Consider the following 24,642-nt stretch of genomic DNA (forward strand, 5'->3'; position numbering starts at 1 on the left):
ACCGATTCTGTTGTTGCTATCAGAGTACCCTATTAGTATTATACCCAATTAATAAGTCAAATAATAAGCATTAAATTCTTGTTATTTGATGCTACATAAAAATGAAGATATACAAGATTGTATAACATCTAAAAATGTTCACCAGCAAACTATGAAGATTAAATTGTCTTGTATATGTTACAACACTTCAATTTTAAACACAATATTTTTTGACGAACAAAGAAACACTTTTTAGTTTATTGTTTACATTCATATAAACTATTTTTTACTTTAACAAACATTCTGTTATTTTTGGTAACGAAAAACAGAATTTAGTCAAAATTTACAAAAATATGTAACTTGAGTTTAAAAAAAATCATAGATTAGACTCGACAAATAGATTTATAAAACCAATAAATAGTTTTGAATTTAGATATTTCCTCAAATAATTATAAGAATTACTATCACGCATTCAAATATAAACAAAGATTATTCTGTGAATTCCCAATGACCCGGTATTGTTTGACATAACAACATCGAGATTTACTTAAAGAGTACATCTTTGTGAAACTGGTTAGTGTGTGGCCGGCAAGAGGACCGATCGACTGGCATTATGAAGCTCGCTTTATTTTATTGTAAGTTATTTTTTCTATTTAAATATCTTGTACCGTAACTATATTTATTTTTTGGTTTAATTAACAGCAAATAGTTTCATGTAATAAAAAAATCGTACTGGACTTAATTAGTGGTCTGTTGATTATAATTGTAATTATTAAAAAAATGCGATATGTTTTATTATGAGGATAAAGTTTAATAATATTATTTGTCACCAACATTCATATTTTTATCAAGTTTATCTTTTGACCTTGACTTGTTATCAGGAAACCCCGTTTGAAAAATATATAGGTTTTTCCACTAATTATAATGACTAAATTGGCATAAATGTATGCCTCAAATATGTTTCTGTTTTGTGATAATATTTTTTTTAATAGGCCAGTAATCGTTAGACTATCCATCGTTTGACGCCTTTTAGGTACAAGGCGTGAAATTTGTTAAATAAATTTAACAAATGTCGTACGATTATTTTTTGTATAGCATTAGAGTAAAGCAACTTTTGTTTGTTTAAAAAAAAGAAGAAAGAAACGTTTTTGTATATGTTTAGAGGTACACGTTCAACGATACCAACACATTGGCACAGAAGACTAGTTATATTGTATAGACATAGAGGTTTTCATACAATATTTTCCTTTTATACGTCGATTCATGAATAATAACTGTAAATTTAACAAAAATACTAAAGATTCGTCACAGTTATGTACGTTCTATTGCATTGTATTCTTAACCTAGATTTTGCCAAGTTTGGTTTTCACCGACACTAAAAAGGGTATCAATTATATGTATTGAAAGCGTTTAGTGGTAGTAGTTTAGATAACACAATGTACTCTTATGAACGTCAAAAAAATACAAATTAAATGCTTCTAATTGTACATTTAGTTCTCAAATTAAGGGCCTAAAACGGAAGAGAAGAACTGGCAATAAACTCTCCGCCACCCTTGTTAATCGCCAAGTTTTTTTTTGACTTCTTAAGCAATTGATTATAAAATAAATTAAAACAAAATATACTCTGATACCAGCAATGTATGGGTAAGGTTATTTTATCACGATGTGAAGTTCTACAACTACGTTACAATGACGTAATCATCATCAAACTATAGCCTTGGCAACCACAAAAAACCTAGACTGTAATTTTCAAACATGTTTTTTAGAGATTAATTGGTAAATATATAGAATAACGTTTAGTTTTTTGTTGGCGTGTTCATTTTTTGCAAATCTATAAGACTTGATTGATAACTTAATTGGTATTCAAACATTTATAAGTGATATAAAAAACAGATATGAAATCGTTTTAAAGAATATAATTTTAAATATCTTGTACATGTTTTCAAAGACCCAAATAATGCGTTTCAATAGATTCATTAACTAAAAATAATAGACTACAAAGAAAAGGTAAACATGACATAGAAATATGTGTCATTGTTATATATACATAGTTAACTAAACAAAAATTGTAAACGAAATATTCTAGTTTTACTCATTGAAATTATAAAATCACATAGGTATTTTATGAATCAGTGAGATAAGTTTTTAGTTTTTTTTTTGTATTATTTTAGATGAAGGTCCTATATTTTTTTATAATATCTGATGTTTACATTTTTTGCACTTTCTTATAATTTTTTAAAAGTTTTTTCCCTTACTAGGGTTGTCTGGAAGATATCGCTTTTTATCGATAAGGCCGCCCGTTGCATCTCTTATAATTTTTATGTACTCGTATCATGTTATTTGTTTATGTATATTTATAAATGCAACGAAGTTTGAATAAAATATGTGTATAAGTTTTTTTTTTATTTTTCACACTAAAGAATAGCAAAACAATGTCTTTTAACTTCGAAAATTAGCTATATTATTCCCGCAAGCATTATCTCAAGTTTTATATGTTCAACTGAATACAATCGGTGTTCAATTCAAGGTTGACTGGTTGTATTTTCATTTTAGACCCAAGCCCTTAATTAATAAGGAAAAAAAAACCGTTAGACTTCTGTTAATGATATTCATGTTGTAATGAAAACATCAATTTCGCGTCGTCTCTTGAATGAGATAGCAAAAAACTTAGCAATAAATTGTAAACTGTCTTTGTAAGTACATAATTGTCGTATATATAATTTAAAAATATTATCTATAAACTCTAAATCAAATAAAAAAAGACTAAGTTTATATATAAGGTTAATAAGTTGATACGCCAAATACATTTAGTAAACCATCCCCGTTTAATCAAATTATACCAAGATCAAATTTTAGTTCACAATGAGCACAGTTAAATGAAAAGAAAAGGCAAAAGTTATCGAGCCAATAGCATTATGAAATATACTTGCTTCAAACTTCTTATTCCCGTTCTATAAATAATAATGCTAGATTTTTCCGTAATGTTCCGTTTAACTAAATATTGAGATTTAAAATTCGCTTATATTTTTCAGTGTTTTCTGTGGCCGCCGTCATAATGGCCGACGACCTCTCGAGAGACCTCAGAACGGGAAATGATGCGTTTACATCGAGAATGTTTTCTGTAAGTATTTTATATATCTATACAGTCCAGTAGGAAGATAAATTATGAGAATGTTTGTTATATTTTTATTTATTAAACTACACGATATAATTCATAATGGATTTATCCTCCTCCTAATCCTCCGCACTTATACATGTTTTTTTTAAATTGATCACTACAGAATATGTCAAGTTCTGGATAAGAAGTGTTGATTGCGTTAAGTGTAAAAGACTTAAAAACTACTAAACTGTGTGATATTATTAGAAAAAAAAATCGAATCAACCCTTATAAAACTTATTATTATTTAGTATACATTTTCGAGTTAAATCACCAATATAATTAGTAAAATGCTTACCTAATTTAATTCCGATAACAGTTATGGGTTTTCTAATTACCGCTAAGTGATTAGTTTTCTTTTCTTCTGAAATATCTTGAATTCAAATGTTAAAGCTATTATTATTACGATTATAGTCATTGGGGTCCTTTAAATAATATACTATTTTGTCCAACTCTATATTAAAGGTCGGTCGATAAACGCATTTTTTATGATTATTAACTTATTTAGCTAATGCTAGATTTTTAAATTTCGTACCTCATTCTAGATTAAATGTCTATGCAACAGTTATGTATTTTTAGTATTCAATTAACTCCCATGGCCATGTCCTTGCAATTTTCCTGTATCGGTTTTGTAATAAAAACTAGTCATAGCAACAAATCAATTATATATCTATGCTCCTCACAAGGTAATCATTTTTGTATAGAATATATTACAATATGTTATACGTTAGATGTTTTACTAATAGATTAGTAGCAAAGTTGGCTTAGTGATTAACAACTAAGAAGGGATGCTGACGTAATCCTGCAAGCATTGTATCCAGCTTCATTAAACAGGGCGAATTGGTTGATGTGATTGGCCCTTGCTGAGCCAAGGTCCATTTGACATCATTCATGGCCGCAGAGGACCGTGAGTTTTAACGGCTGATCGCGTGTCTGGTTGCGGACAACGCTATGCTGTTACCGTTTCCTGCCTTGGGCGGCTGTTGGTGGCTCCGTGGGGTTTTAGTGGGTATGCACAGTCGCGAGCCCCACATAACCCATCACCACCAGCCAACCGTGCCGCGGGAGGGTATGCGTAACGCATTTACCCACGAAAAAAAAGTGATTAACAACTGTCAACCCAGAGTTTGTGCGTTCAAACCCTGATTACGAAGTTAAACATTGTTAGGAAATCGGCATGTCTAAGACCCAATAAATCAAAATAGGACCCAAAAATCGACTTTATAGGGATGGAATATTAAAGAAGAATGATCAAAAACAATCTATTGCATGTATTTTGTAATGAAAATATATTTGTTATAATCATACTCATATTCGTCATCACTATCACTGCATATTATAAAACAAAGTCGCTTTCTCTGTCCCTATATCCCTTTGTATGCTTAAATCTTTGAAACCGGGGCGGGTCGCTATTATATTTATAAAATAGACTCATTTTTATTATTAAATAGATATTGTTGTTTACATTTAAGTAAAAATTAGGACTGATCCACAGTGGAAACATTCGTGTTCGAGAAATGTAAATGAAATAACGATTGCTTTGCAGTTCATTAAAATACGAATTACGTTCTTTACAGGAAATAGTGAAGGAGAAACCACAAGAGAGTGTTGTGCTGTCAGCATACTCTGTTCTGACCCCATTGGCTCAGCTAGCTTTGGCCTCTGAGGGTGAATCGCACGACGAACTTTTGAAGGCAATTGGCATGCCCAACGACAATGTGGTAAGTGAATATTCGAAGGATTCAGGTCAAGATACTTTAAATTATAATTTATTAAGTATTTCATATACATATATTATAATAAGTTTTTTATAGTATGTAAATGTATAATGAATTTCATCTTTGGCTATATTCTCAGTCTATTTGTTTGTAATTATATATAATTTATGTTAGTTGTAGGAGTACTAAATAAATAAATAAATAAATAACAGTCAATTCTAAAAAAAGGCCTGTATTCACTTTGATTAGTGTTGAATTGCAGGTGATTAGTTGTCTGGGTAGTGACGTGATTACAACCGTGTTCTATTTTTGAACTGCCAGTATCCACGTCCCTTCCCCTCACTCGCAGCTTACCTGTCAGAGCATGACATTTTATTGTTTAGCGTCGGATTTACGTACCACTGAAGAATTGGATTACAATTACTAATCACTTGCATTCGCACTAATCAAAGTGAATACAGGCCTTAAGTGAACATATAAAAAATAAAACACTTTTCAATTTTAGTTAATACTAATATTGTTTTTTTATAGAACAGGAGGCAAACGGGCAGGAGGCTCACCTGATGTTAAGTGATACCGCCGCCCATGGACACTCTCGATGTTTATTTAAAATAATTAATCGCTTAATAATGTTTATTTTATAGTATTGTTAGTTAATGACATATCTTTTTAAAGCTATCAAATTTACTGTAAGACAAATTCAATACAGCTGTATGTATGAAGTCGTTTGTCGTAAACATCATAATACCTTATTTCACAGCCTAAGCTTATTTATATCGCTAACTAGACAAGCATTTAAATTTACCGAAGTTCACATCATTAAATATAACATAATTTAATGCATCTTTCACCTCAAAAGTTAACGTTTTTTAATTAATGTTTCAGACTAAAGCTGCGTTTTCACAGGCCGAAAGAAGCCTCAAATCCGTGAAAGGAGTGGAACTTAAAACAGCGAGTAAAATATACATCGCGTCCAACTATGAACTAAATGAAAACTTTGCAACGACCACTCGTGATGTGTTCAATTCCGAAGTCAAAAACGTAGACTTTACTCAAGGACAGAAAACCGCTAGCGAAATCAACGCTTGGGTAATAAATACATTTATATATATAGTAATAATAATAATTTATTGCAAGAATAGGTGATAAAAATGTGTAAGGCGGTACAATTGTTAGTTCTGACATTCTGCCACACGATGGCACGCAAATTTGTCTTCAAAGGAATGATTTTTCTGCCAGGACATATAGGATTTTTAGCAAAAATGTAGCATTAACCCAAACATACAAGTCTACAATGCAATTAAAATCGTTATCTCTTAATAAGTAGCAATTGGGTTAACATAAAAATTAATTACAGGTTGAAGACCAAACGAATAAAAAAATTAAAGATCTCGTTGACCCAGATTCCTTGGATGCCAATACTCGTGCTGTTCTTGTCAACGCTATCTACTTTAAGGTAACATTTAAAATACGCAATTACTTTTAAATTTAATTTTAAACTTACAAAGAGTACAGATACTGATTAATATATGATGTAGAAACGATATACACGCAGCCTTAACCAAATCCATGCAACTTCCTCACAATCGAGAAGCCCGCAATATCTCAGCACACAACTCCTGAGAGGAGGATCCGCCAATCATCCGCAAATATACACTGTATGTTCTGTCTACATGCAGAAGTTACCTAGGCACCTCGCTGTTATGACGTCATAGTGACGAACTAACAGCATAAAAAGTTCAAATAATATTTAAGGCCCATTGACACTCGCGTTGGTGTTCTATTGATTATTTATTATATCAACTTTCTTGGTAACAGTTCTTTATCCATAGGTTAATAAAAAAAAAATTTAGTTTATTTTGTAACGGTAGTATTTAATTAAATAATTTTGATCGTGCCGTCGCGTCAAAGGCGAGGGCCGTAGGCAGGTTTATTATACTGATTTAATTACTTTGCATTATTTATTTAATGTATAGGGTCTCTGGAAGAGTCCGTTCAGCACTTACGCGACATATGACCAGGAGTTCCATATTACAAAAGAGAAATCAGTAAAAATTCCGATGATGTACCAAAAATCTGACTTCAACTACGCCGAGGTTCCAGAGTTAGACGCAAAGGTAAGGTTTATAGTATAGAGTTTTATAACTCTTGGATTTGCAGATACCGTAAAAGCTCTTAGTTTAAATCACCATACATTTAAGTATTATAAAATAATAGCGGGGAAGGATTGGAAAATAATGGCGAGGATGAGAGACAAGTGGAAGAATTTGAAAGAGACCTTCACGCCGTAGGAGGTCTTGTTTACTACTGTTAAACATGACATGGGCTTAATATAATCCTGATTATTAAGTACTCGAATATAGGCTCTGGTACGAACAGTGGTTGCCTGGAAGAGATCGCTCGAAAGCGATAAGGCCGCCAGTTTTGTTTTGTTGTTTTTTTTTGAGAATTTTTGTATTGCAATGTAACGAAGTGTTAATAAATAAATAAAATAAACACCAAACTTCATGGATCTTTTGTGTACTTAACAGGTAATATGTTTTTTTAGATCCTCCAAATGTTCTATGAAGGTGATGAAGCATCCATGATACTGGTTCTCCCCAATGAAATCGATGGAATAACCAAGCTAGAGGAGAAATTACGAGACCCCTCGGCACTCAACAAAGCCATAGCTAAAATGTATTCCACTGAGGTCGAAGTCACCATTCCTAAGTTCAAAATCGAAACTACAACAAACCTGAAAGATGTTTTATCAAAGGTATTAATTTCTGATGATTTTTAACCTACATAACATTTTTTGGATAATACTTAACTCCCGATTTTAAATCATCATTTATATTAGTGAACATTACAAAGTCCCTTTATTATGTAAATGTACAGGTTGTTTTGTTATATACATTTTCTTTTTCATAGCACTCTACTATCCTAACTTCATTCTTTAACATTAAACGGAACTCGGATAAAGGCCTCCTCCAGCATTTTCTAAATATCACAATCCGTCGCTTTCTTACTCCTTTCGCTTCCTACCAAAGCTTCTATATCTTCTATCCACCTTCTTTTTGGGTGCTCTTCTCCTTCTTCCCCTTGGCCATTTCGTAATGCTGAACATTACACACATAACCTTTATTTCGAATTATTACTTCAATTAATAATTTTATTCTTCTTACATTTTTGTGGTCAATTAGAAGAATCCAATTTAGAATTGAATATTTCCTCAGATGGACGTTACGAAACTATTCACACCTGGACAAGCCCGTTTAACTAACCTGTTAAAGGGAGAGGGTGACTTATTTATAAGTGAAGCCATACAGAAGGCTTTCATTGAAGTCAATGAGGAAGGCGCAGAAGCTGCAGCAGCCAACGGTAAGTCGCGATAATAATTATGACAATTAAATATAATTTTTACTAAATATTGACTTAAATCGATTAGTGAGTATGCTCAATGAAAGCTAATGAAAGAAAGAAACAAAACAAGTGCGACAAAGGACTGTACATGATTAGTTAAAGCATGTTTGGCAGGAGTCAGGCGGTCAATAAATATCGTGGTCCAATATCATAATACCAGGTTCAATATATTGAACCAACTCGTGGTAATATACTTTCAATATATTGACTTCAATATCGTCAGTAGTCAGAAGATCATTCTTCTGAGTTGACGTGATTCGTAATAAACGATAAAAGCAATGCCATAATACAGGCCAAACTTTAACTTACCTTAATGCTATATTAAGGTAAGTTCATTAAAACAACAAACTTGCTTAGTCAATTATGTATATTTTTAATAAGCATAAACACAAAAATACATTACGTAGGTTTATTTTGTCAAGACACTGATCCAACATCTTATCCTAAGTGTTCCAAATCAACACGTACACACACAGAAATATTGATAGATATGTTTAAATATGTATTTCTGCCTCGTTTCCCCATCAAAAAATATTCATGAGTTTTCAAGGATCATGATATTATATATTGACCTCTGCTTAATTTCTAGTGACACTAGTCTAGTCTAGTCGAACTCTTAAGTTTATAGCGCGTGATTCCAAGATTGCAATGGCGCTATTGAGAGAACTAGACCGAAGTATCAAAAACGTCGAGATATCGCTTTCGCTGATAGACTTTGGACTCTCTTGGCAAAAGTGTCTCAATAACACTGATAGGTTTTTCAACAACTGAGCGTTTCACTGAACTATGTCCTACCGAATGCGACTTAAGCGAGAGAGGACCATAGTGGTCATCCGATCTGCCTGCCCTTTCGGAAAAAGGCGTAAATATAATATAGGACTAGTGGAAAATTTTAATTAAAATTAAATATATTTTGCGTGAATGCGAAACATTTTATGTTTAAATATTCATTAAAAGACTAAAATATGTTGGGATTTTGCCAAATACCAATAAAGTAAATTTATATGATAAAAGATTAAATTTTCATTATACAAATTTAAGTTAAATATTACATACCGCGACGGAGTCCAATTTACTCTATGCACTGAAACAAGAGCAGAACATGTCTGCCTTACTATATATAACTATATTCAGTATATAATGAAGTCTCATGTAATTGGGTAGATACAGACTCCTTAAATACAGTTCTTCTACACTAGAAGCCTGAGTTACGTGTTTTTATGTAACCTAAAAGGCCGGAAATGCATTTACCAGCCAACTGGAAATGGTCTATGGCTGGCAGTATCTGCTGTAACGGCTGGTTCCACCAGTTTGTGGAACCAGCTGCCCACTGAAGTATTTCCGAATCAGTTCAACTTAGGGTCCTTCAAGAAAAGAGCGTACCAATTCTTAAAAGGCCGATAACGCCAGCCCTCTGAGATTGAGAGTGTCTATGGTCGGCGGTGTCATTTAACATCAGGCGAGCCTCCTGCCCGTTTGCCCCCTGTTCTATAAAAAAAAGTATCACTTGACATCCGGTGAGCCTCATTTGTTACATTTAAAAAAAATATGCCAGTTACTTTTTAGGACAACATATGTTTAAGTAGATGTTACTGGCGCTTACTTATTACACAAACATTTTTCAATAATTGTTCGATATTTTTTTATTATATTTTATTATAATTCGAAGGTTTTTTTCAGCTTTCGGTGTTAGCTACGCATCCAGCATTATCCGCAAAACGTATAAGACCTTCTTTGCTGATAGACCATTTTACTATGAAATAAGGCTAAACGATTTACCCATTTTTAACGGCGTTAAAGCTGAATAATGTTAAATCTGACTTGTATTTAATAAATTACATTTTTGCATTCTATGGGTTTCTTTAAAATCAAAACATTTATATTAACAATGTACCTCCTTTGTGTATTCTCCGCCGCGATTTGAGACACTAAACTAACGCAGATTCCATTTTGTAATACTTATAAAGACAAATACAAGCTTAACACATATGTATTAAATATAATTTAGCTTATAATATATCCCTAGAAAATGAACAATTATCTGTTAAATATAAAAACACTTTAAATTTCGAAAAGTTTACAAAAATGGGACATTTCATGCCTGGGTAACACTAATGTTCAAATAAATAATTCCTTAACATTGCCTTTACGATATGCTATATATTATATTTAGTGTTTCTTGTGGAAACATTACGAGTGAAATTTTATTTATATTTCAGAATTTATAATAGTCGCTGAAAGTCTTGTTGTTGGTGCGGAAGCAAAGACATTTTTCGCTGACAGACCATTTTATTTTGAGATCAAACTTAACACAGTTACTCTATTCAGTGGTGTAAAAAAATAATCACACAAAAATAAGTTCAACAATAGCATATAACGAAATTGTATTAAGGGATACAAATTAATTGCCAGAATTGTTTATCTTTTAATAATATTTTTAGTAAAACAATTAATATACATAAATATATGTATGTAATATACATAATATAGTTAAAAGTAGATTAAATCATCGTTAACTTTTCATATCATAAAAATCTTTTACAAATTAATCCAAAATGTTAATTTAAATGGCATCACCGGAAATAGGTACTCATTTTTAAATAATAAGCTTATAGCTTGAATTAGCCTATCATTTACATAAATAAATGGGTACATTCATATACATACACACATATGCATAACCTCTGACTTATTAGTGTGGAGTCTTTTAGATGTAAACATAGATGCATGAATTCTGAGTATGTTCTTACATTGTTCACGTATTTTAATTTTAAATGTGGTTTAAACTTACAAACAAGGGCGAAGTAAAAAACGATATCAGTGCATCCCTTTGCTATCCTTTTTGCTATAACATTCATTATATTTACAGTACAGACACATTTTTACATATCTTTCATTTGTTTTTCAGCATTTCTACCGGTCGCTTCCAGCCTTATTTTAGATGAACCACAGGCAAAATTCTTCGTGGCTGACAGACCGTTTTATTTTGAAATTAGAACCGAATCAACTCCCATTTTCAGTGGAGTCAAATTTGAATGAATCAAATTTCAAATTTAGAATTTAATACGCACTGAAATGTAATAAAAAAATTGTTATCGACCGAAAAAACTAAAGTGGTTTACTAAACTTCGTTCATAATTGTCAAAATTCACTTTGATATTTATATTTTTAAATTCAAAATTGAAAAAATTAAAAATAAATGTATTAAAAACATGATTTTTGATCATATTTCCCTCATTAAACACACACACACAATATTTAAAAGGTACGTATGTTTTTTTCAGGCTTCCTACAATTGCATTATTATGTTAATTCAGAAAGATTTTACGCTGATTCGCCTTTTCTATTCTTCGTAAAAGTTAATTACAGCACTCTCTTTAATGGTGTCTTCTATTCTTAGGTACTATTTTCTCTTCTCGCGCCAATATGTTTTGAAAATGCTTCTTAATATTTCTAACGTTGGTGTACATACTTCATTGCTTTTTGGCAATTAATACAAAAAAACATTGATCATAAATTGGAGACACAATTAATACTAACAAGAGTTAAAAACATTAAAACATTCATTTAAGGTACTTATTTCGGCGATCAATCTAATACCACACTAAACTAAATAAACTTGTAATTATATATTTATACGCATTGCAGGATTTCTTGTACTGTATATCGCAGATTCGGAATCGCCACTATTCATTGCCAACCACCCCTTCATAATTTACCTGCGATCTGGAGAAACTACCATTTTTAATGGTGTTTACTTTGCTTAGGTATACAAATTTAAAGTCACACACATGTCTATATCATCAATTGCCTCGAGCTGTCAGCTGCTTCATTAGGGGGTTCATACAGAGTGTTCTCTCGCGATAAGTTTCCTCGCGAGGCATTTGCCGCGCGGTAGCCTCCAGAGTGCGCGAGGTAAACGAATGGTGCGCCTTTGAGCAAATCAACTGACACTCGATGGCTCGGGCGCTCGGTCGCTCGCCATCGGCAGCGCTCGTGCCTGATTCGGGTAAATGCCTCGCGAGGCTGATCGCTCTGTGTGGACGCGACTAATAACAAAAAATTAGACCTCTTCACTTTAAAACTATAATTTGATTCATTTATAAACCCCCTCTGTAACGCACACTTTTTTAGCACAAGCATTTAATAAATACTTAAATTACAGTGTTAATTGTCCTTTTTACGATGTCGATATTTTAGGCGGCTATAAACCACTTACGAGTAATTGGTAGGCGTATTAATTATTTTGTAATAGAATCGTTAATTAAAAATAGATTACATCTTGTGTTTCTTCATATCGATTGACTTTTTGCTATTCTAATATTCGGTATTAATTATCTGAAGCAATTTTACGCGAATTATCCTATTGTTTTTTATTTAGAAACGGGACAAACGACTAGGTATTTTTAATGAATATTACATCACTTAGTATAAAATAATTGTGGGTAAAGAAAATTTTGGCTCATTTAAATGTTTTAACACATACAAATAATATCAAGCGATATTCTTCATTTCTGATTTCTATATATACTGCTGAAAGAGAACACATATATCAGTTAAAATTTGAGTTTCAAGTTTACTACTAAGAAACATTGCTTTCCAAATTAAAATAAAATTTATTGAAATATATGATAAAAAAACATTATATGCATTAAATTACTTATAATTAATAATATAGAATAATATCTTCGTTTTAACGTTTGAAATTATATTTATTTAATTTTTAATTGTTATTAACAATATTCCAGTTTTTGGCCTGTATCGAAGCATGAAGATGATAGTTCCTCGGAGGAAATTTTTTGCCGATCACCCATTCGTATATTATTTAATGAATAATGAAATTATTCTTTTTAACGGCGTGTACTTCGATTAGGTATTTTAGTTTTATTTTGTGTTCACGTCAGTTAAAATAACATTAACACGATTAGCCGCAAAGGAATGTTTTGGTTGAACATATTATATTTGTTGTATGTAAACAAAAAAATATGCTTTGTGAAATACTATGGAATGCTCAAATTGATAATCAATCATCAATCAATGATGAAATTATAAAAATTACAATGTTTCGTAGTCATGCATGGTCACGGGTCATATCTTGGAGATTTCCATCCTCACAAAAAATACACATATCTAATAAATATTTGTTACTATTAATAAGAATAACTTATTAATATAATAAATATTTAATAATACAGTTTGTTACACGAAATGTTCCAAATAAAATTTACTGTCATTGACAGTATATGTCGCAACTAGCTTAACTGGCCGTTGAATTAAAAGCTAGCCTTTAAACTAAACGGCGCCGTTTAACTAGCGCTCTGAAAGATGTTCAGCCAGTTCATTAAACAGATAGGCAAATGACATGAATGCAAATTCATTACTTGCCTAGCCCGTTGTTTGTTAATTTAAAATACATTCGACCTAGGGTCCTTCAAGAAAAGAGCGTGTCAATTCTTAAAAGGCCAACAACGCACTCGCAATTCTCTGGCATTGAGAGTGTCCATGGGCGGCGGTATCACCTAACATCAAGTGAGCCTCCTACCCGTTTGCCCCCTGTTCTATAAAAAAAATAATTTCACTTTCTGCCAGTCTCAAACTCGAAACGAAACTCTTGTAACTGTCGAAATGGCGTCGGCAACTTTGATGATGTTTTCCAAAGTTTTATGTAAAACAACAGTGTAATGAATGACAATAATAATGCGAATTTCATGCAATTTCATTTTAAAAGAAATATTTTAAATTTTTCATATATTATATTTCTGCCAAATAATGGCTCTATTGAGTAGCCTAAGCATTAGCCAGTCAGTTTATTAAATTTTGTAACAAACGATCGATCTTTGAGGCCGCTAGTTAAACAGCGCCGTTTAGTTAAAAGGCTAGACTGTTAATTGTGCGGCCAATTAAGCCCGTTGGCTGCTACATATATATTTCTTTTCAGTATTTTCAGCTGACCGTATTATCGGCTACACCATCGATCCTCAGATACAGTTTTTCGCTGATCACCCATTCCTCTTTTATTTGATAAATAGAAAGATAACAGTTTTCAACGGAGCTTACCACGCCTAGGTATTTTTAGGAGTAAATAATTTTTTCATTGGCATGCGGGTAATGTTAATGTATAGTGAGACCAACAAAAAATCGCGATCCTGTCGAAATTAATTCCGACCATCAACATTTTAATAAAGAACAAGTAGTTACATATACGTACTCTAACATTTGAGATCGTATAATCGTGGTAAGTCCACGTTTATACGCTCCTTCAATATTTAATTCCCAGCTCTCTGAAGTAGTGACTCAACACTAAATATGACTCCTGCATCTTATAAGCTAAATCTCCCTTGAAATTTCTTCCATCTCAAATTGTATATATTTTTGTTCCAGAATTCGGAATTGCTTTACTTTCGGCAGTAGTTTCCTTTCCCACTCAGAGGTTTTACGCTGACCATTCCTTCCTATTTTATTTGAAAACGGGAGAAAATATTATTTTTAACGGGGCATTTTTCAATTAGGTCAGTTTCCATACAATTATGTCTTATATAACTGTCATTATTTTAATCGATATTCTTTCTACTTTCGTGTTTGGATGTGTATAACAGAATTAAATTACAAGATTATCTAATATTTTTAGAAAAATATTACACATTTCTACTGTTACGTTTGTGATGTTAATTCCAAATGTCTGACTTTTTAATTAAACAAATTCAAACTTCTTGGGTTTGCATGTATGAATGGTGATTGGTCTTCATTTTCTTATTCTATATACCTATGCATGTATTAGTTTATTTTTACTGTATATTTATATCTCCCTATTTCCAAGTATAATTATCTCCCAGCTGTTCTCACGTTTGTGTATCACATAACTCAATTTCAATTTTGTTCCAGAAATCAATATTGCATTTCATTCTGCTATAATTTCCTTTCGCCCAAAGAGGTTTTATGCTGACCATTCCTTCTTATTTTATTTGAAATCTGGAAAAAAATATCTTTTTAATGGAGTATTTTGCAATTAGGTACAGTCCCTTGTCAAATATTAAAATTATAGATTATATTTAAGTATAAATTGTACTCCACCGATTTCATCTTTGTTTCATTTACCAAATAGTAAGACATTAAATGTCTATACAATAATTTATTCAAAATTGAAATTACTTTCAATTTCCGATTATTTTCCCTATTTATTTTATGTATGTCCTGTTGAATACTCCTATATATTAACAAATTTGTAAATTAATTAAACGTTAAATTATGATGTATTTGCATGTATGCTGCTGAAGCTTTTGGCTTTTTTCATTATTGCATTGTTTTTTTTTTTCAAATATTTTTATAAAGTATAGATATTAATATATCTCTATTTACAGGTTTTAATACTCAGTGGCGAAGAGAAAACCGAGAATTTAGGAATAGTGTACACTATTTTAAAATAAATGCTTCAAAGGAACCTAATGTTTTTTTTTGCCTATACAATACCAAATAAATATAGTCCACATTATTATCCTTCATTTTAACTTAAAGCATCTAATATTCCCTTTAAATAAATCATTAATAAAAAAATCGTTTATTTGCCAAGATAGTGGTACAATTCGATCGATCAACTACATTATTTAATGAATTGTGAAATTATTATTTTTAACGACATGTAGGTACTTCGATTAGGTATTTTATTTTTATTTTATGTTCACGTCAGTTCAAATAACATTTTAAATTCTCAAATGGTTTACCACGTTTAGCCGCAATAGAAAGTTTTGGTTCAACATGTATTTGTTGTATGTTAACAAAAAAAATGAATGCTCATAAAGCCATGATAATAATGCGACTTTTATACAATTTAATTTTAAAAGAAATATTTTATATGTTTCATAATATTATATTATATTTCTGCCAAATCATCGCTCTATCGAGTAGCCAGTAAGTTTATTAAATGTTGTAACAAACGATCGATGGCCTCTGATCGATCTTTGAGGCCGCTAGTTAAACAGCGCCGTTTAGTTAAAAGGCTAGACTGTTAATTGAGCGGCCAATTAAGCCAGTTGGTTACATATATATTTCTTTTCAGCTATTTGAGCTGACCGTATTATCGGCTACGCCATTGATCCTCAGAAACAATTTATCGCTGATCACCTATTCTTCTTTTATTTGATAAATAGAAAAATAACTCTTTTCAACGGAGCTAACCACGCTTAGGTATTTTTAGGAGTTAATATTTTTTCATTGGCATGCGGGTAATGTTAATGTATAATGGGAGCAATAGCCAAAACATCTTCATAACCTACTGAAAATTCGCGATCCTGTCGAAATTAATTAGTCAGTTAATTGCTCTATACGTACTGTAACACTGGAGATCGTATAATCGTGTAAGGCCACGTTTATGCGCTCCTCTCATATATAATTTCCTAGCTGTCGCAATTCGTGACTCACCACTAAATATAACTCCTGCATCCAATACACATATGGATAAACCAATAACGCTAAATCCCCTTTAAAGTTTCTTCCATCTCAAATTGTATGTATTTTTGTTCCAGAATACGGAATAGTTTTACTTTCGGTAGGAGGTCCCAATTCCATTCAGAGGTTTTACGCTGACCATTCCTTCCTATTTTATTTGAAAACGGGAGAAAATATTATTTTTAACGGAGCATTTTTCAATTAGGTCAGTTTCCATACAATTATGTTTTATATAACTGTCATTACTTTAATCGATATTCTTTCTACTTTCGTGTTTGGATGTGTATAACAGAATTAAATTACAAGATTATTTAATATTTTATTAAAAATATTACAAATTTCTACTGTTACGTTTGTGATGTTAATTCCAAATTTATGACTTTTTAATTAAACAACTTGTTGGGAAATTCAAACTTCTTGGGTTTGCATGTATGAATGGTGATTGGTCTTCATTTTTCGATTCTATATTCAAATGCATGTATTTGTTTATTTTATAAATAAAATCTATTTAATATTTACATCTACCTATTTCCAGAGACATCTCTGGGCTGTCATACTGTAAGCATCGTAATTGTGTAGCTCCGTATTATTGAGTGCTAAAAAAATAATTTCGTACACTGTTCTTGAGACTGCGACGTCACAAAACACAAATTGAAGTGTCGTCCGTGTAGTGGAACTACCGATTTCACACAATATCACGTAAGTTCTTGAATTTCAACAAAAGTATCTCCAAAAAGTGATAATTAGAGGTTAGAAATCCACCAATCATATTGAGCATAGACAAAAGATCAATGACATTGACACTTGTCACAGTAACAGCTAACTAGTGTTGCCAGAGCAAGTAAATAAAAACTACCACTAATTACGTTCCATAACACGCAGATTTAGTTTACAAGAATGGAGGATCAGTTTCAACTATTGTTTGATAAAATGAAGAATGAAATCTTGAACCAAACAATAGAATTGAAAGATTCGATAACAAATAATATAATGGAGAGATTAGACGAAAAACTTCAACCTATTATAACAGAAAATAGAAACTTAAAAATAAAAGTAGAAAATCTCGAAAAGGAAGTAGAAAGTTTAAAAAGAGGAAAGAAGCAAAACAATTTGATAATGTTTGGAGTAAATGAAGGCGAAAGGTCTACACAAGAATTAATACAAAATACAATACATATTTTCAAAACTGACCTTGACATACAATTACAAGAACATGAGATAAACAAAATATATCGTCTAGGAAAGGGAAAGTCTTCTGGAAAACCAAGACCAATTCTGATTTCCTTTACGAGCGAATGGAAGAAGAATGAAGTTATGGGAAAGAAGAAAAACTTCAAAAATGTATATGTTACAGAAGACTACACAAAGGAAGTAATAGAGAAAAGGAAAACGTTGCAGGCGCAGCTAAAAGAGGAGAGAGAAAAGGGAAATATCGCGTACCTGAAATTTGACAAACTAGTAGTAAAAGGAAAAAATACTAACATAAATAAGGAAAAGCGCAAAAGAGAAACATCATCATCCCCACAAAACAATGCTCAACCAAGGAAACAACAAACTCTAATGCCGCCGATTAACAATAGACCAAATGCTTTCGACGTAATGAGGATTAGAGCTAATTCTCTTTCGTCTCTTCCCGCTAAGACAACAACTAACAAAGAATAACAATTAACTGTCGGTAAACGGAAAAATAAACAGCTCAACATGAACCAACATAAAATAACAAAACAAAATACTTCCCCAAGCCGACTGGTCATCGTGGGGAAAAATGACCACGACCCTCTAAAGAAAAAAAATAACACTAACATGAAAAACAAAGTAAATGACATCCACATAGCAACTATTAACTGTCGATCTCTTAGAACACCTGAAAAACTCCAAGAACTAGAGCTGGCAATAGAAGAGTTAAAGTGGGATATTATAGGTATTAGCGAAATGCGCAGATTTGGAGAAGGTATAGAAAACCATGGCAAATACGTACTACATTATAAAGGGGAGACGCCCGGGCTGTATGGAGTTGGATTCATGGTGAAAGTAAATCTAGTCAACAACATAGAAGAACTTAGTGGATTCTCGGAACGTATTGCAATCCTTAATATAAAACTGCCCGTGAACGGAGATAAAGAAGAGAGATGGTCTATTATACAGGCATATTCACCAACTGAATCTGATAAAAAAGAGGACGTAAAAACAATTGAGGAATTCTATGAAAATCTCCAAAACGCTATTGATAACGCACACAAAAACGTCATCGTGATGGGAGACTTTAATGGACAAATTGGGATTCAAAATAGTGGGGAAGAAAATACCATAGGAAACTATGGGTATGGAAATAGAAGCAAAAACGGAACAAGACTAGTAAACTTTGCACTGGAAAACAGATTAAGTATTCTAAACAGTTTTTATAAAAGGAAACCATCAAAAAAATGGACATGGATCTCACCCAATGGACAATATAAGAATGAAATCGATTTTATTATGTCTAATAATAGAAAAGCCTTCAAGAACATTTCGATCATAAACAATTTAAACTTCCACACAGACCATAGGATGGTTCGAGTTGCGATGTCAGGAATGTTCAAGAAAACAAGACGATTTCAAAATAAACAATTAGCGGTACAATACTCAGGTGACCCTAAACTATTACTTAATAATCTTCAAACATCTCTAGATGCCGCGGAATTAGAGAAGAAAGAATATCCATCGATACAAGAAAAGTACAACCTATTACTAAATCAACTAAAAACAGTAACCAGAAAAACAAACAAAAGTATCAAGAAAGAAGTCTCACTTACAATCAAACAATTATTACAAGAACGAAAAGAACTTTTACGACAAAAGGAAATTAAAGGAAACCGCCAAAGAGTAACAGAAGTAAGCAAAAAGATCAGTGAACAACTTAGGAAAGAAAGAAAAACTAAAAGATCTAATACAATGAAAAGTTACATAGAAAAGACAGGAGGAATAAAAAAGGCATTGAAGGAGTTAAACTACAAAAAGGACTGGATACCAAGTATGAGAAAGAAAGATGGTAATAGTACAGGTAAAAGACTCGAAATATTAAAAATCGCTACAGAATTCTACCGAAACTTATACCGAAGTCAAAAAGAGAAAGACACTATAAAAGAAAACGACGAAATAACTAATGAAGAATATACACCGGAAATAATGAAGGAAGAAACCATAAAAGCAATAAATACACAAAAACTCGATAAAGCCCCTGGATCTGATCTTGTTACAAACGAACTTCTAAAAGCAACGTTACCAGTAATCGCTCCAAGACTTACAGATATATTTAATGAAATTATCAATACGGAAAACATTCCAGAGGATTGGACAAAATCTACAATTATACTACTACATAAAAAAGGTGACAAAGGAGATATAGCAAATTACAGACCAATCAGTTTAATGTCCAATATTTACAAAGTGTTTTCAAAAATAATATTATCTAGAATCACAAACACACTTGAAGAAAATCAACCCAAAGAACAAGCTGGATTCCGTAGACATTTTTCAACAATAGACCACATACACGCCCTTAGACAAATACTCCAGAAATTTAAAGAATATAACAAAATTTACTACATAGGGTTCGTGGATTTCAACAAAGCATTCGACACACTTGAACATAGATTTATCTGGGACGCACTAAAAGATCAAGGCGTACATGCAAAATACATACGGATACTGAAAAACGTATACACAAAAAGCACCACACAAGTAAAATTAGAATCTATAGGCGAAGAATTTCCGGTTGAGAGAGGTGTACGCCAGGGAGACCCAATTTCACCAAAAATATTTGCAGCAGTTCTGGAAATGATATTCAGAAATCTGGATTGGACGAATAAAGGACTAAATATAAATGGCGAAAATCTGAGTCACCTACGCTTTGCAGACGACCTAATCTTATTTTCGGAAAACCCGAAAACCCTAAAGGAAATGTTGCAACAGTTAGCGGAAGAAAGTGAGAAGGCAGGCCTGTCAATGAACTTAACGAAAACAAAAGTAATGTCTAACTCCTCACAAACAGAGTCCATAACAGTAAATGATGAAGAAATAGAGTACGTAAAGGAGTATGTGTATTTGGGACAGTTAATATCTACTGAGGAATGTATGCAAAAAGAAATAGAAAGAAGAATAACTAATACTTGGAAGAGATATTGGTCACTCAGTGAAGTCATGAAGAACCAGGATATGTCTATGAGGAACAAGAGGAGAATATACAATATGTGTATCTTACCATGCTTACTATATGGGTGCCAAACATGGGCATTGACAGAAGAACAAGCAAGGAAAATAAAAGTTTGTCAGAATGGAATGGAGAGAAGCACAATAGGAATTAAAAGAAAAGACCGAGTTAAACTAAAATGTATCAAAAACAAAACAAAATTTAAGAATGCATACACAACATACAGGTGCTTAAAGTGGAGGTGGGCTGGGCATATGATAAGAGAGAAGAAGGAGAAATGGACGAGAATAATAACTGAATGGCAACCACGAGATAGTAAAAGAAACAGAGGCAGACAGACTAGAAGATGGGAGGACGACATCAAAAAAGTGGCGGGCCCAATATGGACGCGCATAGCGAAAAATAGAACAGAGTGGAAATCTTTAGAGGAGGCCTATGTCGAGAGACAAGCTGAAATGTAGAAACGACCGTTTACCGATACCTGATTTATGAAAAGAAAAGAAACTGTTAAAAGTTATAAACGTATTTGTAAGAAAAATTACTGTAAAAATAAGTTCAGCAATAAAGGCTATTTTATTTATTTATTTATTATTTCCAAGTATCTCCCAGCTTTGCCCACGTTTGTGTGTCACTTGACTTAATTTAAATTTTATTCCAGAAGTCAATATTGCATTTCATTCTGCTATAATTTCCTTTCGCCCAAAGAGGATTTATGCTGACCATTCCTTCTTATTTTATTTGAAATGTGAAAAAAAAAATTAATGGAGTATTTTGTAATTAGGTTCTGTCCCTTGTCAAGTTTTAAAATTATTGATTATTACAGAATAAATATAAATATAGAATTTATTTATAAACTGTACTCCAACAATTACATCTTTGTTTCATTTACCAAAAAGTAATAAGACATCAGGTCAGGTCTATACAATAGTTTATTCAAAATTTAAATTACATACTTTCAATTTCCGATTATTTTCCCTATTTATTTTATGTATGTGCTGTTGAATACTCCTAAATATTAATAAATTTGTGAATTAATTTCCGTTTCACTATTGAAATAGATTATTAAAAATGATTTTTTTTATCTAATTAGCTGAAATTCGTAAGAATATTGGTCGTAAAAATTATTATAATGTATTTGCATGTATGCTGCTGAAGTTTTTGGCTGTTTTTTCATTATTGCATTGTTTTTTTTTTCAAATATTTTTATAAAGTATAGATATTAATATATCTCTATTTACAGATTTTAATACTCAGGGGCGAAGAGAAAACCGAGAATTTAGGAATAGTGTACACTATTTTAAAATAAATGCTTCATATATATCTAATGTTTTTTTTTTATTTTGCCTATGCGGAAGAAATTAAGTGCAATGGAAGGCTGTAGTGCCAATAATAATGCGGCTTTCATGCAATTTAATTTTAATAGAAATATTTTATATGTTTCATCTATTATATTTCTGCCAAATAATAGCTCTATCGAATAGCCTAAGCATTAGCCAGTCAGTTGTAACATGTAAATGTTGTAACAAACGATCGATGGCCTTCGATCGATCTTTGAGGCCGCGAGATAAACGGCGCCGTTTAGTTAAAAGGCTAGAATGTTAAGTGTACGGCCAATTAAGCCAGTTGGCTGCTATATATATATTTCTTTTCAGTTATTTCAGCTGACCGTATTATCGGCGACACCATTGATCCTCACAAACAATTTTTCGCTGATCACCCATTCTTCTTTAATTTGATAACTCTTTTCGACGGATCTTACCACGCTTAGGTATTATTAGGAGTAAATATTGTTTTCATAGGCATGTGGGTATTGTTAATGTATAATGGGAGCAATAGCCAAAACATCTTCAAAACCTACTTAAGATTCGCGATCCTGTCGAAATTAATTAGTTAGTTAGTTGCTCTATACGTACTGTAACATTGGATATCGTATAATCGTGTAAGGCCACGTTTATGCGCTCCTCTCATATATAATTTCCTAGCTGTCTCAAGTTGTGACTCAACACTAAATATGACTCCTGCATCCAATACACATATGGATAGAATAGTAAAGCTTAATCCCCTTGAAGTTTCTTCCAGCTCAAATTGTATGTATTTTTGTTCCAGAATTCGGAATTGTTTTAATTTCGGCACCAGTTCCTTTTCCCGCTCAGAGGTTTTACGCTGACCATTCCTTCCTATTTTATTTGAAAACGGGAGAAAATATTATTTTTAACGGAGCATTTTTCAATTAGGTCAGTTTCAATACAATTATGTCTAATATGTGTCATTAATTTAATTGATATTCTTTTTACTTTCGTGTTTTAATTTGTATTACAAAATAAAATAAAGAGATTAAGTTGTTCTTAAAAAGATATTACGAATTTCTACTGTTATGTCTGTGATGTTAATTACCAGTTTCTGAGTATACAAATTAACAACTTGCTTGAAAATTCAATCTTCTCGGGTTTGCACGTATGAACGGTGATTGGTCTTTATTTTTCGATTCTATATTCAAATGCATTTATTAGTTTATTTTTAATTAAATTAATAAATTGTACACCACCAATTACATCTTTGTTACATTTACCAAAAAAAAAGAAGACATTTAAGGTCTACAATTATTTATTCAAAATTTAAAATACTTTCAATTTCCGATTATTTCCCCTATTTATTTTATGTTTGTGCTGTTGAATACTCCTATATATTAACAAATTTGTGAATTAATTTGCTTTTCACTATTAAAATAGATTATTTAAAGAGATTTTTTTAATCAAATTAGCTAAATTTCGTCAGAATATTGGTCGTAAATGTTATTATGTTTGAATTTCCATGTATGCTATTGATGCTTCTGTTCTCATTATTGCCTTGTTTTGTTTACAAATATTTTTATAAAGTATAGATATTAATATATCTCCATTTACAGATTTTAATACTCAGGGGCGAAGAGAAATCCGAGAATTTAGGAAAAGTGTATAATATTTTAAAATAAATGGTTCTAATGTATCTAATGTTTTTTTTTTTAATTTTGCCAATGTGGAAGAACTCAACAATGCCAAAATAAAATATATTCCATATACTATACTTCATTTTCACTTAAGGCATCCAAGATTCCCTGCATATAAATTAATAATAAATCATAAATAAAAAAAACATTTATTTGCTAAGATAGTGGTACAATTCGATCGATAAGATCTATCAACCACACAGGCAGCCATATTTAAATAAGTCTGCAAATGTCTTATTAATTGTTTAGAAAGTTAATATTAACATGTCATAATATTAATAATTAAATACTTGTCTAAAATAGTACATACCGTGACTTCCTAAGAGCAGAAATCCTCGGAGCAGTGAGGCCGCTCTGTCAATCCTGCGAAGGGCCTAGGAAGGTTCTGGACGGAAATCAGCTGGCTTACAACGAACTAAATGTGCGTCTAAGTGTGGAAAGTGAGTCCATACTACTATACTATAGTATAGAACATACCTGTCCTATCCTTAAGTTTTCATTTATTAACTGTCACACTATAGCTTTCCTTAAAAACAGATCAATCAATTAGTCCTGATTTTGGAACGAAGTTCCTTATGGCGCGTTGCGAAAGGGGGCTAGACGGAAAGAAATTAAGACGAAAAGTTGTAACGACGATGCTAGAACGGAATCATCTCTATGATGGAACGGAACTTTTTCGTAAAAACTGTACATAGGTGTCAATAGATGTCTCTTTCTTCAGATTGATTGTAAAAATGAAACAATAAATTAATACAAAATAATAATT

General features: G+C 31.8%; 2 protein-coding genes across 15 annotated transcripts; both read left to right on the forward strand.

Moving 5' to 3' along the window:
- The first annotated feature begins 479 nt into the window (after positions 1 to 479).
- On the forward strand, positions 480 to 23,875 carry LOC110998373 (alaserpin). 14 transcript variants are annotated; one of them, XM_045630269.1, is made up of 11 exons: positions 480 to 614; positions 3,012 to 3,100; positions 4,714 to 4,857; positions 5,740 to 5,943; positions 6,212 to 6,310; positions 6,831 to 6,971; positions 7,403 to 7,612; positions 8,073 to 8,217; positions 16,779 to 16,827; positions 23,046 to 23,124; positions 23,796 to 23,875. In XM_045630269.1, the coding sequence occupies exons 1-10, from the start codon at positions 593 to 595 to the stop codon at positions 23,122 to 23,124; spliced, it is 1,182 nt and encodes a 393-aa protein (XP_045486225.1). In that variant the 5' UTR covers positions 480 to 592; the 3' UTR covers positions 23,796 to 23,875. The 14 variants fall into 14 exon arrangements, 13 of the variants coding, with proteins under 13 accessions (XP_045486225.1, XP_045486223.1, XP_022122688.2 ...); XM_045630267.1 differs by lacking the exons at positions 16,779 to 16,827; positions 23,046 to 23,124; positions 23,796 to 23,875 and adding exons at positions 14,641 to 14,689; positions 16,828 to 16,906; positions 22,131 to 22,204; XR_006750525.1 differs by lacking the exons at positions 16,779 to 16,827; positions 23,046 to 23,124; positions 23,796 to 23,875 and adding exons at positions 11,168 to 11,659; positions 15,618 to 15,697.
- On the forward strand, positions 17,220 to 21,470 carry LOC123689572. Its single transcript, XM_045630271.1, has one exon. It carries the CDS (start codon positions 17,599 to 17,601, stop codon positions 18,361 to 18,363), a length of 765 nt encoding a protein of 254 aa, XP_045486227.1. The 5' UTR covers positions 17,220 to 17,598; the 3' UTR covers positions 18,364 to 21,470.
- Positions 23,876 to 24,642: the final 767 nt, after the last annotated feature.

The sequence above is a fragment of the Pieris rapae genome, chromosome 12 (genome assembly GCF_905147795.1).
Source record: "Pieris rapae chromosome 12, ilPieRapa1.1, whole genome shotgun sequence".
Classification (NCBI taxonomy): Eukaryota; Metazoa; Arthropoda; class Insecta; order Lepidoptera; family Pieridae; genus Pieris; species Pieris rapae.

Coding starts and splice junctions, on each gene's coding strand:
- LOC110998373 (XM_045630269.1), top strand. CDS start 593: ATGAAGCTCGCTTTATTTTATT. Junction 4,858..5,739: donor GCATGCCCAACGACAATGTG/GTAAGTGAATAT, acceptor TTAATGTTTCAG/ACTAAAGCTGCGTTTTCACA. Junction 6,972..7,402: donor TTCCAGAGTTAGACGCAAAG/GTAAGGTTTATA, acceptor ATGTTTTTTTAG/ATCCTCCAAATGTTCTATGA.
- LOC123689572 (XM_045630271.1), top strand. CDS start 17,599: ATGGAGGATCAGTTTCAACTATTGTTTGATAAAATGAAGAATGAAATC.